The sequence below is a fragment of the Durio zibethinus genome, chromosome 10, assembly GCF_047325235.1.
Source record: "Durio zibethinus cultivar Kanyao isolate XHJ-2024 chromosome 10, ASM4732523v1, whole genome shotgun sequence".
NCBI lineage: Eukaryota > Viridiplantae > Streptophyta > Magnoliopsida > Malvales > Malvaceae > Durio > Durio zibethinus.
This window is the reverse complement of record NC_143171.1, coordinates 1449948-1463345: the sequence shown is the minus strand read 5'-3', so window position 1 is coordinate 1463345 and position 13398 is coordinate 1449948. Positions and strand designations below refer to the sequence as shown.

Genomic DNA, 13398 nt, shown 5'->3' with positions numbered 1-13398 from the left:
CTAACTGACGGACTATGTCTTTTGCAGGTGTTGAATAACGTTGGATAGTTGGGTCTTGATCAAACTACATCTTAGCAACAATATTAGTGTTTCAGTATATGAAAACAAATAAAATTAATGCCTTAATTTGTATTTATTTTATTAAATATATAATGATTGAGTTTCACTTTTGTTTCTAGTTATTAATAATTAGTATCATTTTTTTTATGATTGAAGTTTAAATTCGAGATCTTCAATTTTAAATTCATAAAAAATCAAAGTCAAAGAAATTTAATTATTCAACTGATCATCATGATGATTTTTTATGAATTTAAAATTGATTTTTTATGATTTTTATGATTATGATTAACACTATGTTTTTAATCACTAAGATACAGCATTTTTTTTTTTTTTGAGTTGAAAATATATGTACTCTAGATATGTTTCTATCATAAATAAAGTAGTTAATAATTAGTAATTTTGTTTTAAAAAATGAGTAATGCAATGTGATGTTGGTCTTATTGGATTCAAATAATGTTTACTATCAATAATTTTGAATTGAATTAAAGTAACGTTATATTAAATATATATATATATATATATTAAAAATTAATGGAGAAGGAGAATGCTTTTGTTAAGAAATTAAAATAAAAGGTAGCTAGGCAAGTAGCAAAAAAAGTAACGAAAGACAAGAAAAGCAGCCTTTGAATTTGTTTGTGCATGCATCTTCCCAATGCTAGGTAGCCTAGGAGAAATGAGATTGAAAATGAGCTTTTGAGGTGCTAATTTAGGACCCGACAAGCGAGATGTTCACTTTTTGCTAGCTTTTCCCCTAATTTGAAAACTTCTGAAACTCTAAGGCGCCCCTAAGCAACACCTACCAAGTCACTGTGTGGTCCGGACTCTGAGGAGAGGAAGGAGATGAGACCCAAGGTGGCATGGGGAGTCATAACCATAGCTGTACCAGGACTTCTTCTTTTATAATTTCTTAGGGAATGAAATATAAATGAATGAATGAATATTGAATGGGTGTCAGTCAGGTCTCACCCAATCCTTCTCTCTCGTAACATGTTCTTCCTAATTTATCAACTGTCTTCGATAAAGTAAGACTCCTGACATAAGGGAAAAAAAAGGGCCTATAACACACGTCTTTTTGTAGGACAACTTTTTTGCGGGAATTGTCTTGCATGTTTCCTCACCAATCTAGTTGGAAGAGCGAGATTGCTACTCGGTTAGCAGTTTCCATTGTGGTAAAGGCCAACAAGACACAATAATGGCATGCATTGTAATTTGACGCAACTCCAAGGCTACTTGGCCTCATGAAATGGGGTCATGATGGAGATTTATTAAGTCCATTTAATTAGCATATGATCGATCTCGTTTCTTTTTGTTGACTACATAGTTTAACAACTAAAAGAATGGGCCATTTCTCTCTCTTTCTCTCTTTCTCTCTCTCTCTCTCTCTCTCTCTAATCATAATTAGGTTATTGCCTTTGTTGTATGACAAAATGCTTTTTCTAAAACAAAACAAAAATAAAAAGATAAACAAGCTAGGGCCAATAAGTTCATTCCGTTTAAATTTCCATCCTACCACTTATTATTTCCTAATATGAAGATATCTTATTGTTTTTGTTATTCTTTTCAATTTGGACCACACATATAGCCATATTTAGCAATCTTTTTTTTTCTTTTTCATTTTGTTATCTCTAGCTTGGAACTTCATAAAAATCATCATGATGATCAGTTGAATAATTAAATTTCTTTGACTTTTGGAAAACTATCTCATAATATATATGTCCATATATAACTGTGAAAATCTAACTGTTAAGATATTAATCTAAGAGTCTTGTTAGCTAACAATGTCACATGAGTACATGTGCATAATCAATGCATGGGTAGGCAACTAATCCATCTATCCATGGCAATGACACATCTCACTGCAAACAAACTGTAATCTACACACTTTATCTATTAATAGTCAAAGGCTTTAGAAGGTGAAGTGCTATACCCTTAGATTGATGAACCCCCTTATTAGTCTCTTGTTACTATAACCTTTGTCAATGGAGATGCCTCATATCTTTGACTAGGAATTTCTTAGTTCTCACAAGGTCATTATATATATATGTGTGTGTGTGTAGATGTAATCATCAAATATTATACGTGTAATGTGATGCTTGAAGAATTTGGTTTCTCTACAATGCCTTAGTTTTATATTTTATGTCACATCATGGGGATTTTGGGAAGAGGCAAGTGAAACCCTAGCAAAAGATATGATTGCTTTGTGCATGCGCAAGTGGAAGAGCAAATAGAAATTATAACATAGATATTCAATGAAAGTGTATTGTATATTTTAAGAGAAAAAAGAAAGATGATATAAACAATTAGTTCTACCGTGTGATATAAGTTGGAAGGTATGATGCAATATAGTGTTGGCTACTTAAGTAAGAAACCCTTTCCTTTCATTCCAGAAGCCACAGTTGTTTCATGATTGATTGTACCAGATGAATCAGAAAGACAGTTTCAGACCTTGTTGGAAATTATGTGGTTTTCAAGCCAAAATTCATTATCATTAACCAGCCCTGATTCAACTTTTATTGCATGATAGCTGTAACTTTATCAATTTTCTTCCTTTTTCCCCCTTTTGGTCTATATATGTTTAAGAAGACTATGTTCACTCTTTCTCTTCCGCGGGGGGTGGGGGTGGGACATGAGCAGCTGGGCCAAACCCCAGCAGTTAGAGAAGAAAAATATTATAATTGAGAAGAAAGACGAATATATTCACAAAACTCTTCATTGCCACCTATGCTTCAGTCCACAAAAAGAAAAACTATGTTCTAGTTTTTCATTAATTAGACTGTTTGAGGATATTGTATACATAGAACTGATTATTTAGGTTGTTCAATTCAACCTAATTAGATTAGTGTTTTAGCTTTCAGCAGTCTTGTTGTGGCAGCTGCAATGTTATTTTGGGCTTTCTAAATTATTTCTAAAGAACCTAGTTAGTTCTTGTATAATCAATGCACCTTCTTTCTCTCAAACTTGCAAAGCCGTACACATATATAAATATACCTTAATGTGTAAAACATGAAAAAAGAGTAAAAAACTAAAGGTAAACTTAACAAGTAGGTCACAAGACTTTTATAATTTGCTTTATACAATGTTAAATGAACTTCATGGAAATTAAGCAGCTCTAATAATGTGAAATCATCTTCTTCTTTTTTCATAACTTGAATTACACGATATTAAACCAGACAAATGACCGAAGATTATTATCTTGATGCGGAAAATCAATCGTCAATGACAATGACGTACCGAGCATATCACATTTTGATGTTTTTTTCTTTATTAATAATTATGATGGTAGGAAGAGTTTGATCACCTAGGCAATATATGGAAATTTTGATTAACATGCATATATCACTTTATGTGAATGATATAAGAGCAGCATCTATGCCAAATTGACAGCAAAAGAGCAACAAGATTTCTCGATTTGAATTTTCATGCTTTTCCAAACAATTACATGGTGGCTTTAAAATCGAATGGAAAAATTAATTGGTTGTAAGTATCAAAAGAAATTCAAGCATAAGCAAAAAATTATTACCAATTTCCTTGAAGAAGGATGGCTAATTTATATATTGTTATTATATTTTATTATATGATCTAAATCAACTCAGTTTTTATTTAATAATAAAACTAGAGACCTCCGGAAATATCAGTGATAAACTTGGCCAAATGCACAAAAAAAATCATATAAATGAATAAGAATATGGACCCCTAATCATTAAGAATTGATAAGCACTTGCTTTTTAACACATATTAATCAGCAGTAGCAAGAGTCAAAAAGGGCAGAGGAGTAGGGCTAGGGCAAAATGTTATGAGAACATATAATAATGAGAAGTAAAGGCTTTAAATTTATTACACAAACTTAATGGTAAAATAGTATACGTACCAACCTTTTAAAAAGCCAAACAAAACCATCAAAAACATCGAAAAACAAACCCTGAGTAAAAGCCCCAAAATTTCAGTGCTTGTTATGGATCGGTATGCCATAAAAAAAAATTAAGAAAAATAATGAATGAACTCAAGAAATATGGCACAGCCTCCTAGCTTCACTAGGTGCAATTCAATTCTTTAGTACTTTAGCTAGAGTACTTGTGACAAAAAGAAAAGAAAAATCTCAATCCCTTGATGATATCATTTGATCCAACTAGGTCCAAAAATCTTGGCAATCTTTTGCCAAATATTTTTCTAATATATATTACATAATATAATCAAAATATAAATTTATATTTGATGTATTATTTATGTATAAATTTAATATAATATATATTATAAGTTATTATTTTATCAATTTACTTTAAAATAATTAAACATTTAAAATTTAAAAATATTTATTTTAAGAATTTTAAAATTTTAAATTTGATAACCAATGAAATGATTGTGATGGATTGAAAATATAAAATATCTATAGAATATCAATACATGAAATATAAAACTCTATATATATCCCATGCCATGCTTTCTCTCTTTTTCTAACCCTTTAGTCATGGCTTATGGGACTTCAAAGCTTCTTAAAGCTACAGAAACACCAAATGAGGGTTTTCTTTTGCCAATAACCAAACCCTTTAGCATTGGGTCTTTTATAGAAAGAAGGGCAACCCTTTAATGTGTTATTATAATAACTGCAAACCACTTCAACAAGTCATTGAGGATTTCTCTCTCTCTCTTTTTTTGAACAGAGAAAACCCAAAAGCTCTCTCTCACTCTCTTTGATGGATATCAATCAAACAAAGCTCCCAAATCACACTTGGAATGTTGAAATGTCCATGGAAGATCATATCCTCCAAGAACAAGTTCCTTTGCATCCAATTTGGCCAAGATACCCTCTTCAAACGCCATCCTCAACTGCAATATCCACACAAATACCGACTAGTGCAACAACTTTTTACAGTACTCATGACCAAATAGGCCACCTTGTTGAAGAGGAAGAAGAGCCAGAAGAAGAGCTAAGCGCCATGAAAGAAATGTTGTACAAGATTGCCGCGATGCAGCCTGTGGACATAGATCCAGCCACTATCCGAAAGCCCAAGAGACGCAACGTGAGAATCAGTGACGATCCCCAGAGCGTGGCAGCGCGTCACAGGCGAGAGAGGATAAGCGAAAAGATCAGAATTCTACAAAGACTTGTCCCAGGGGGCACCAAAATGGACACGGCTTCAATGCTAGATGAAGCTATCCGCTATGTCAAGTTCTTGAAGAGGCAGATTCGGGTGTTACAACAATCCAATAACCATCAGCCACCACCATCCCCTGTGGACTGGCAAGTGACACCAAATAAGCCTCTTGTTTCCACCTCCTCAACCTCCCTGGAGACTCAGCCAGGCCCTGGATTCACTTTTGCTGACAATGGGGGAAACCCCTTGTGCTTTAATCATGAGGTAATTAGTGATTAATGTCCCTAAATCAACATGTAATTGTTGTATTAATGATGATATTAGTGAAGAGATGTATATATAGAAATATACATTAAGATTTTATATAGAAACAATGTAAGGTTTTAGGGGGGTGTGAGGGAAAAAGGGTTTGTTATGATTTTGTTGACTCATGTGTGGAATAATCATAACGGTTAGCTTGAGTTACGTAGAGCCTTATATAAATATATAATATGGTTATTGAAGAGTCTAAAATGGCCGGAAAGTTTGTTTGGGCGACTCTCTTTCCGGGAATAAACACAGTGACGTGATAAAGCTATTGAAATCATTGTTCTTTCCCTTCTCTTTCTGCAATACTATATTATTTTTCGCTGTTTGAAGACATCAGCACATGTATGCAAAATGCAAATATACTTTGTTTATATATATATATATGCATGAATACATGTGACATGGAGAAGAAAAAAAACCTCCTATATAGGACAGTACTTAAACCCTAGATGATTACAAGCTAAAATGAAAATGAAGAAAACTTGACCCACCTCTTGGGCTTAATTTGTTAAATTGGTAATGATGGGTGTAATTTGAATCGCCAGAGATCTTATGTTTAACAGCAGTACTCCCTCTTATATCGGAAAAGAAATTGAAGAAAACCTCGCTAATTTAGCCCTTGGAAAAAGTATATATTGCATCCTATATATTTTTCCTTATTCTTTTTAGTATTTCTTTTTCTCGAAGACTTGGCAGCCAAAATATGATGAAGATAAAACTTCCTCGTGTGTTTTCTCAATCATTGAAAAATAAGTTTTAATAATGTTCATTTACATGAAATTAAAGAAGTTGATTAGGATTGCCATATATATATATATAAATATAAATATAAGCCAAATGAAGCTTTTGGTTCCCCTTTTTACTTTCCTGCTTGCAAGATAAGGTGATAATATGAGGTCATTACGTTCTTCTTCTAGCTATATGTAATATTTATTCTACAGATGATCGAAAATATATATGTAATCTGTTAAAGAAATAGTTCTGATTTGAGTTAAGATCAGTTATTCCCTGTTCTTGATCCACTTTACCATCACTTTAGAGTTAGATTCCGCAATTATTTATTTCAATCAAATGTAGCTGTATAGAAATACCAATTAGCTGATTCTTATACATAGCCCATCCGCACAATGATATGTGGACAGAAGGTGAGCATCAAAAAATATGTTATATATAAGGAGAGGTTAACTTATGAGTCCATTGTTGTACTTTAAAAGGGTTCATATATTTGCTTAATTACTTGTTAGATGCTACTTGAATAAAAACCTTATATTCTTGGATTAATTTTAATGTAAATTTTTTTAAGATTTATTTTTGTTTTTTTTTACTTGAGGTGGTCAAAAAATTGAACTTTTAATGCTGAAACTAAGGGTTTAATGTTTTACTAATAGATGATATAATTGTTGGCTTTGCATCTTGTTTTTACTTATGCCATATATATAATGGCATTTACAATAATCAATTTCGTTCATTTTTTTTTTTTGTTTATATTTAAGGTTGTCATAATTAAATATTGAACATTAAAATTAAGAGTTTAATATTCTATTGATAGATCATTCAATTGTTGATTTTAGTATCATTTCTACTCATGCCATACAATCACATTTCAATTATTAGTTTCAGTCATTCAATTGTAAGTTGTAAGCATGCTCTTTTTAAGGATAATTTAAGTTGTCAAGAATTTAATCTTAATCATTAAAACTAAAAGTTTAGTACTTTATCAACAATTCAAATAACTATTAATAAATTATGCTTTCCTATGTAATAAATCATAATTATGTTTATTCCAACTGCAACTCTTTTTTGGTTTAGTGAGATATATATATATATATATATTAATTTTTCATGACCAAGGAGTGACTTCCAACTTTTTTTTCGAAAATAAGAAAACTTTTAAACATGTCTCTAAACATTAGATTCAATAGTAAATTTAAGCTACCATAATTTTTTATGTTCAAACTTCGAAGAGTTTGATTAAAACAAAAAAAAAAAAACTTAAAAGAGTCAAGTTTCAACTCCAATTTGCTGAATTAAAAAAAAAATGTTCTTCTAATGATTTTTATGCTAAAATGGATAAACTATCTACACTAAAAGTGAAAAAGATTAAAAAAAGACTATTCTGTTGAAAAAAAGAATTATGTAATTAATATTAATTTTAAGACAATACAGGAAAACGAAAAAAAATTATTTTTACAAAGACAAAATTACATAGACGCCATGTCTTTTTTTTGGTACCTAAATCCCGAAGCATGACACTTTCCCCAAGCTTAAGCAGGATAATAAAAAGAAGGCCATAAAAGGATATTGGCCAGAAGGCAGAACTCTTTACTTTATTTAGTGGCCACTTCTTATTAAGATATGGTTTCCCATCCGAAGTCTGTGCTGCTGTTAAAGGATTTGTTGCTTTGTAGTTCAAATAGGTTGCCATGGATATACTTGTTCAAATAGGATGACACGGGTACCCAAGCCCCAATTCTATTTCCTTGATGAATTGGTACACGCGCCCTGGCCTTGTCTTTCCAACTACTTATTAATTTATTATTATGTTCATTATAATGCCATTATATTATTCTTTGTCCAGCTTTTGTTTATGAATTTTCTTTCCTATATTTTCATGTCCTCCTGTCTCTTTCTTTTAACCACCTCCCGATCTCCTTCGTTTCGCAGCCCACTTATCTCTCCCATTTCTTTCCATTGAAGCGTTCTGTCAATCCTCTCTTCACCTTTCTCTTTCATTCAATGCTATATTTCTCTCTAACTCTGCCTTCATTCACCAGCTAAGTAAGATCTGTTTTTTCCCTCTTAAATTCATCCAAGATTATTGGATTTCTCTTTTTTTTTTTTTTGAATCTGGGTTTGTTTCTATTGAGATTTGGGAAAAAACCCATTTTGTTTTATTGGCCATTGTTGCCAAATGAGTTGTTATAAAGGTGATAGCTTTCAGCTTGAATTTTTGAAAGCGCTGTAATTTGAGTATTAGATATGCATTGATATGTTGGTTTCTTTTTACTTGAATGATTTACTTTTCTGTAATGTGTTGCTCTACTTTGAAACTCTTATATTTCTGTGAGGTGAATGTGAGGTATTGATTTGAACTGATGTTGAAATTTTGTCAATAGATAGAGTGGTACTTATATTGGATCAATTCTATAATGGGTTTAAAGTTGTTTATAGGGAAAAGAGTTAGTGAAGATCTTGAAGTTATAATCTTTTCATTATGGATTGCTGTTTTGATTGGGAGTTTGTTGAATGCTGGTCATATAAGATGGTAGAACAAAGATGCTTATTTTCAGGAGTGGTACTTTGAATATATTGGCGTTATAAATTGATTGAGATGGTGAATAATTTTAGTAGGAGTACATCATTCAACCGAAGGGCGTTGAATGTTGAAAGCCCGAGATTTTTGAGTATTCCAAGCCCCAGAGCTTTGCATGTTCTAAGCCCTAAACCTTTGGGATTCGCTAGTCCTAGGGTTCATCATAGGTTGGCCTGGGTGTCGCACTTGTTTCCTGTGCTTCTTCTCATCGGGGCTTTGATTTCATTTATTATAGTACTTGGTGGAGGTTATATGTATGTTATCCCTAGTCTCAGTCAAGCATTTCTTGGATATGATGTTTTAAAGTTCAATGATTCCAGCAATGTTTGTGATTTTTTTTATGGAAGTTGGGTTATAGATGATGGTTACCCCTTATACAATGCTTCAGAATGTCCATTTGCAGAACAAGGATTCAATTGTTTGGGAAATGGCCGGGAAGACAAAGATTATCTAAAATGGAGGTGGAAACCAAAAAATTGTGATATTCCAAGGTTTAATGTGCACAATGTTCTGGAAATGCTTCGAGATAAGAGGATTGTTTTTGTTGGAGATTCTATGAGTAGAACACAGTGGGAATCATTGATATGCTTGCTCATGACTGGAGTGGAAGATAAGAAGAGTGTTTATGAAGTTAATGGGAATAAGATAACAAAGCGGATCAGATTTTTAGGTGTTCGGTTTAGTTCCTTCAATTTTACTGTTGAGTTCTTTCGCTCAGTTTTCTTGGTGCAACATGGTTGGATGCCTAGACATGCACCAAAGCGTGTTAGGTCAACCCTTAAGTTGGACAAATTGGATGATATTAGCAATGAGTGGATTAATGCAGATGTTCTCATATTCAACACAGGACAATGGTGGGTACCAGGGAAGCTCTTTGAAACGTAAGTTGCCTTCAGTCTATCTGTAACTAACATGATGAGATATAATTAAATTCATGTTGATTTCTAAAGCAATGTGTTCAAATTTGTGGGTTCTCATGAATGATTTTGATGGCACATACAAAGCAGTTCTCTAGTCTCTGTTATGATGCCATTTTCCAAACTTATATAATTTGTGTAAATGATGCTCTATATTTTGGATTATGCATTTTTGTCCATCTTTCAAAGTCCATATGATGATATGAATGTTACTGATCTTAAAAGGATTTTTTTTTTCTTTCCTTTCCCCTCTTTTCCTTTAATTATAGTAGGGGAAAACTAGCAGTGGCTACATCATGTGGATGGTTTCCTAGGTAGTTGTATTATATATACTCTTTGTATTTTCTACTTATTGTGTACCATTTATTGTATTGTCACTTTTTCCTATAGATGTGAGAATTCTGACAGTGAAGGATGCCTTAGTGCAGGAATACTTACCCTGTTGCACTCCACAATCAGGGCAAATTATGAAACTGACAATCTTTCTTTGCAAATAAGAGTATTTTAGTGTTTGCTTCAAGGAGACTAATATGAGTTGTGATTTGTCCACATTCATTAATAATATTTATCTAGTTTTTTAGGTTGTGATGATTCAGTCATTTGGTACTGCATCCTTTGGCTACAAAGTGAATAATATGAGACCAAATTTTTATAATATAGTAATAATTACGGAAAATGTTTCATTGCTTCCACATGAATGCTTATGGCACTTCTTTTTCAATTTGAATCCTACAAGCATTAAGCTTGCAACCTCTGCCATTTTTTGGAGGTGGGAAAGCAAAAACCTTTTTCCTCATGGACAAATAGATTACTGTTCTTGTACCTTTCCCGAAGTGAGGATTAAAGTCACTTCAAAATATACAATTCAAATGTTATAAGAGAATGCCGATAGGACAATAAGAAAATAGTTCCTGATTACCTTCATGTATTTTTTGTTCTTACTTTTTTCCTTCTTGCAGCTTGTTTCAATTAAGGTTTCTCTTTTTGACTGCCTCCTCTAGTTTAGCTTCAGTGTACTTGAAAAGAATAATGGTATATGAAATCCTTGATCAATAATTACATCATCTTACAATTTTGAAAAACTCAAAGTAGGTATCAGTTCCTATCCCTAAGTTGCTCAAAGCAAAAGAAAAGAATAGTTAAATTGATGCTTGAAATATACAATTCAAAATTTTCTAAATTGAAAGAGAATCCTGGTGGCACTTCACTGCCCTTTATTTTATTCTAATGTTTACTTGTATGCTTGATTTGAAAATGTTCTTTTTTGGCCATGCAGTAACCAATGAACTTACTATGACTAGCACAGGAGGCGTTTTCCAGATGCTTTTATATGCAACATGTAAGAAATGTTACTAAATTACTTCTTTGGCAGTGGTTGCTACTTCCAGGTTGAAAATTCAATAAAGCTTGGAATGCCAATTCCTGCTGCATTCAGAATGGCATTAGGTACTTGGGCATCATGGGTTGAGAACATGATTGACCCAAACAGAACAGTTGTCTTTTTCCGGACATTTGAGCCATCACACTGGAGGTAATCAATGATACCATGATGCTCTTTCTTCTGTCCTTTTTTCCCTTTCATCGAGCATAATATTGGGGGAAGGGAGGATTTGAACCCATCTCTTTGAACTGAGTTGCACCATGATTCTCTTTCAAAAAAACACATTACTCAAAATGAACTCCTTTTACGTGCTAAAATAAATATGTTTTATTCCTAATTTTGAACTGTCCTCTTGTCACCAGCCAATATATATAGAAACTGTCCTCCTGTTTATTCTTCATTAATTGAATGCCATAATGAGCTGTTCTCTCCCTCTCTTTCTTCCACTTCCCTCAAACGGATATAACGTTGCAGCATTTGCTCTGTGTCAGCAAACAACCCTGAATTGGCTGATATGTACAATTTGAATAATTTCAAAACTTCATTCTGTTTAACAGTTTCCTAATTATTCTTCTGATGAAAGGCTTTGGAGTTGAATCTATTTCTTGTTGGTTGCTGATGCAGTCAACCATCTAATACCATTTATCTATATATTATCCATTACATTGTTTGCTTATCTGATTAATTTCAAAATGAGATACGTTTGTCAATTTACAAAACATTAATATTTTTGGTTTCTGCATTAGTGAAAAATCCCGCAGGTTTTGCAATGTGACTCAGAATCCATTATCAGAAACTGAGGGGAGAGATCAAAGCATTTTTTCGGAGACTATATTCGAGGTGATAAAGAATATGACTGTTCCTATAACTGTTCTGCATGTAACTTCCATGTCAGCTTTCCGAAGGGATGCACATGTAGGTAGGTGGAGTGACAATCCATCAATACCTGATTGTAGCCACTGGTGTCTTCCCGGCGTACCTGATGTCTGGAATGAAATTTTCCTCTCATACCTGCTTGCTGATTATGAACTTCCTGTAGTGAATGGAGAATAGTGAGTACATTTCCTTTCTGATTTCACTTCCTTCCACCTTTTTCAGTTATAATTTTATACACTGCCTGTATACTCATGTTCTAGGATGAATGTGAATCCTTAGAGGCTTGATGAATCTATCCCTTGGAGAATGGCTTGTGCTAGTGTTCCTTTATTACAATGGTTTTTAAGACTTTTATTTGTTGTTAATTGCTTCTGAAAATCCATTCCATCTCCACCAGCAGCAGAGTTAGGAAGGAAAACTTTGTATGTCTTTCATTTGGTAACAATAACTTGAATGAATTCTCTCAATGATTGATGCAGATTGGATAAGCAAGCACGATGATTGAACTCTGGTCTGCATTCACCTCCTCTCTGAACTCGAAATTAACATGGATTGAAATTTCTGGCCTCACATTTAAGACCTATAATCCTATGGGAACCAGTATGACCAGTCTGCAATTCTTGAGAAATCCCCAATTTTTTATAGTGAAGATGTAGAGTTGCACCATAAAGCAATTTGTAAGAGAAACTATATATATATATATATATATATATATTTCCATTCTTTCTTGCCCTTTTCTTACCTTTTACATGTGAGAAGCGGCCAAATTTGGGTATTCAAATGTAACTAGTTTATCCATATCTGTTCAAATATAAAAATTTTGATGATTCACCACATAAAGAGAGACTTTGTTGTTGTATTTGCTATTACTGTTGTTTCAACATACTGTCGCTAAGATCATATATTCAACTCTTGACATATTTGTTTCCGTTTTATTCTGCGGCCGTATGATAAGAGTGGCCCAATCTAATCTACTCACTGCAAATCCAAGGAAATGAAATAATATTCATAGTTTCAAGAAAGTTACGACAGATCCTCTGGTCCTACAATCTTATTAGCTCATTTTGTCACTTTCAAAAGATTGCAAATCTCCAGTTAGTCAATGGAGAAAGTAGCACACAAGTCAAACCTCACAACGCTAGAAAACCTCCAAAGGTAATAGATCTAGTGTTTTTCAATGCAATCAATGACAACTCAACAACAATCTTAGCATGAACGAGGCAGCAGCAGTCATCAATGTACTACAAACTGGCATCTATATATAATAGTACGTGCACTTCCTCCATCTCAGACTACCCTAACAACAGCAAAAAGAAAGTCTATCAGCCGCTTCCATAACCATCCCTTTCTCACATACCAATAGCTTGTATTAAAACCAATTATTTTCCATGTTTTCCTCTGCCGCCACCACATGATTATCCTCCATCTCCTCCAAAAGTACTGCCACCA

The 13398-nt window shown here is 33.1% G+C and overlaps 2 protein-coding genes across 2 annotated transcripts; both read left to right on the top strand.

Annotated features, from left to right (window-relative positions):
* Positions 1 to 4545: 4545 nt before the first annotated feature.
* Positions 4546 to 6251, top strand: HEC3 (basic helix-loop-helix (bHLH) DNA-binding superfamily protein). Its single transcript, XM_022885343.2, has one exon. The coding sequence runs from the start codon at positions 4752 to 4754 to the stop codon at positions 5430 to 5432; it is 681 nt and encodes a 226-aa protein (XP_022741078.2). The 5' UTR covers positions 4546 to 4751; the 3' UTR covers positions 5433 to 6251.
* A 1717-nt stretch (positions 6252 to 7968) lies between these two features.
* Positions 7969 to 12884, top strand: LOC111292829 (protein trichome berefringence-like 7). Its single transcript, XM_022885424.2, has 4 exons — positions 7969 to 9656; positions 11065 to 11223; positions 11820 to 12125; positions 12429 to 12884. Coding segments are annotated over exons 1-4 (1329 nt in total). The 5' UTR covers positions 7969 to 8793; the 3' UTR covers positions 12430 to 12884.
* The last annotated feature ends 514 nt before the right edge of the window (positions 12885 to 13398 follow it).

Bases quoted from the DNA above. Each gene is read 5' to 3' on its own strand.
- HEC3 (XM_022885343.2), top strand. From the start codon at position 4,752: ATGGATATCAATCAAACAAAGCTCCCAAATCACACTTGGAATGTTGAA.
- LOC111292829 (XM_022885424.2), top strand. From the start codon at position 8,794: ATGGTGAATAATTTTAGTAGGAGTACATCATTCAACCGAAGGGCGTTG. The intron at 9,657-11,064 runs GTAAGTTGCCTT...CTTCTTTGGCAG, and splicing joins CCAGGGAAGCTCTTTGAAAC to TGGTTGCTACTTCCAGGTTG. The intron at 11,224-11,819 runs GTAATCAATGAT...TTTCTGCATTAG, and splicing joins TTTGAGCCATCACACTGGAG to TGAAAAATCCCGCAGGTTTT.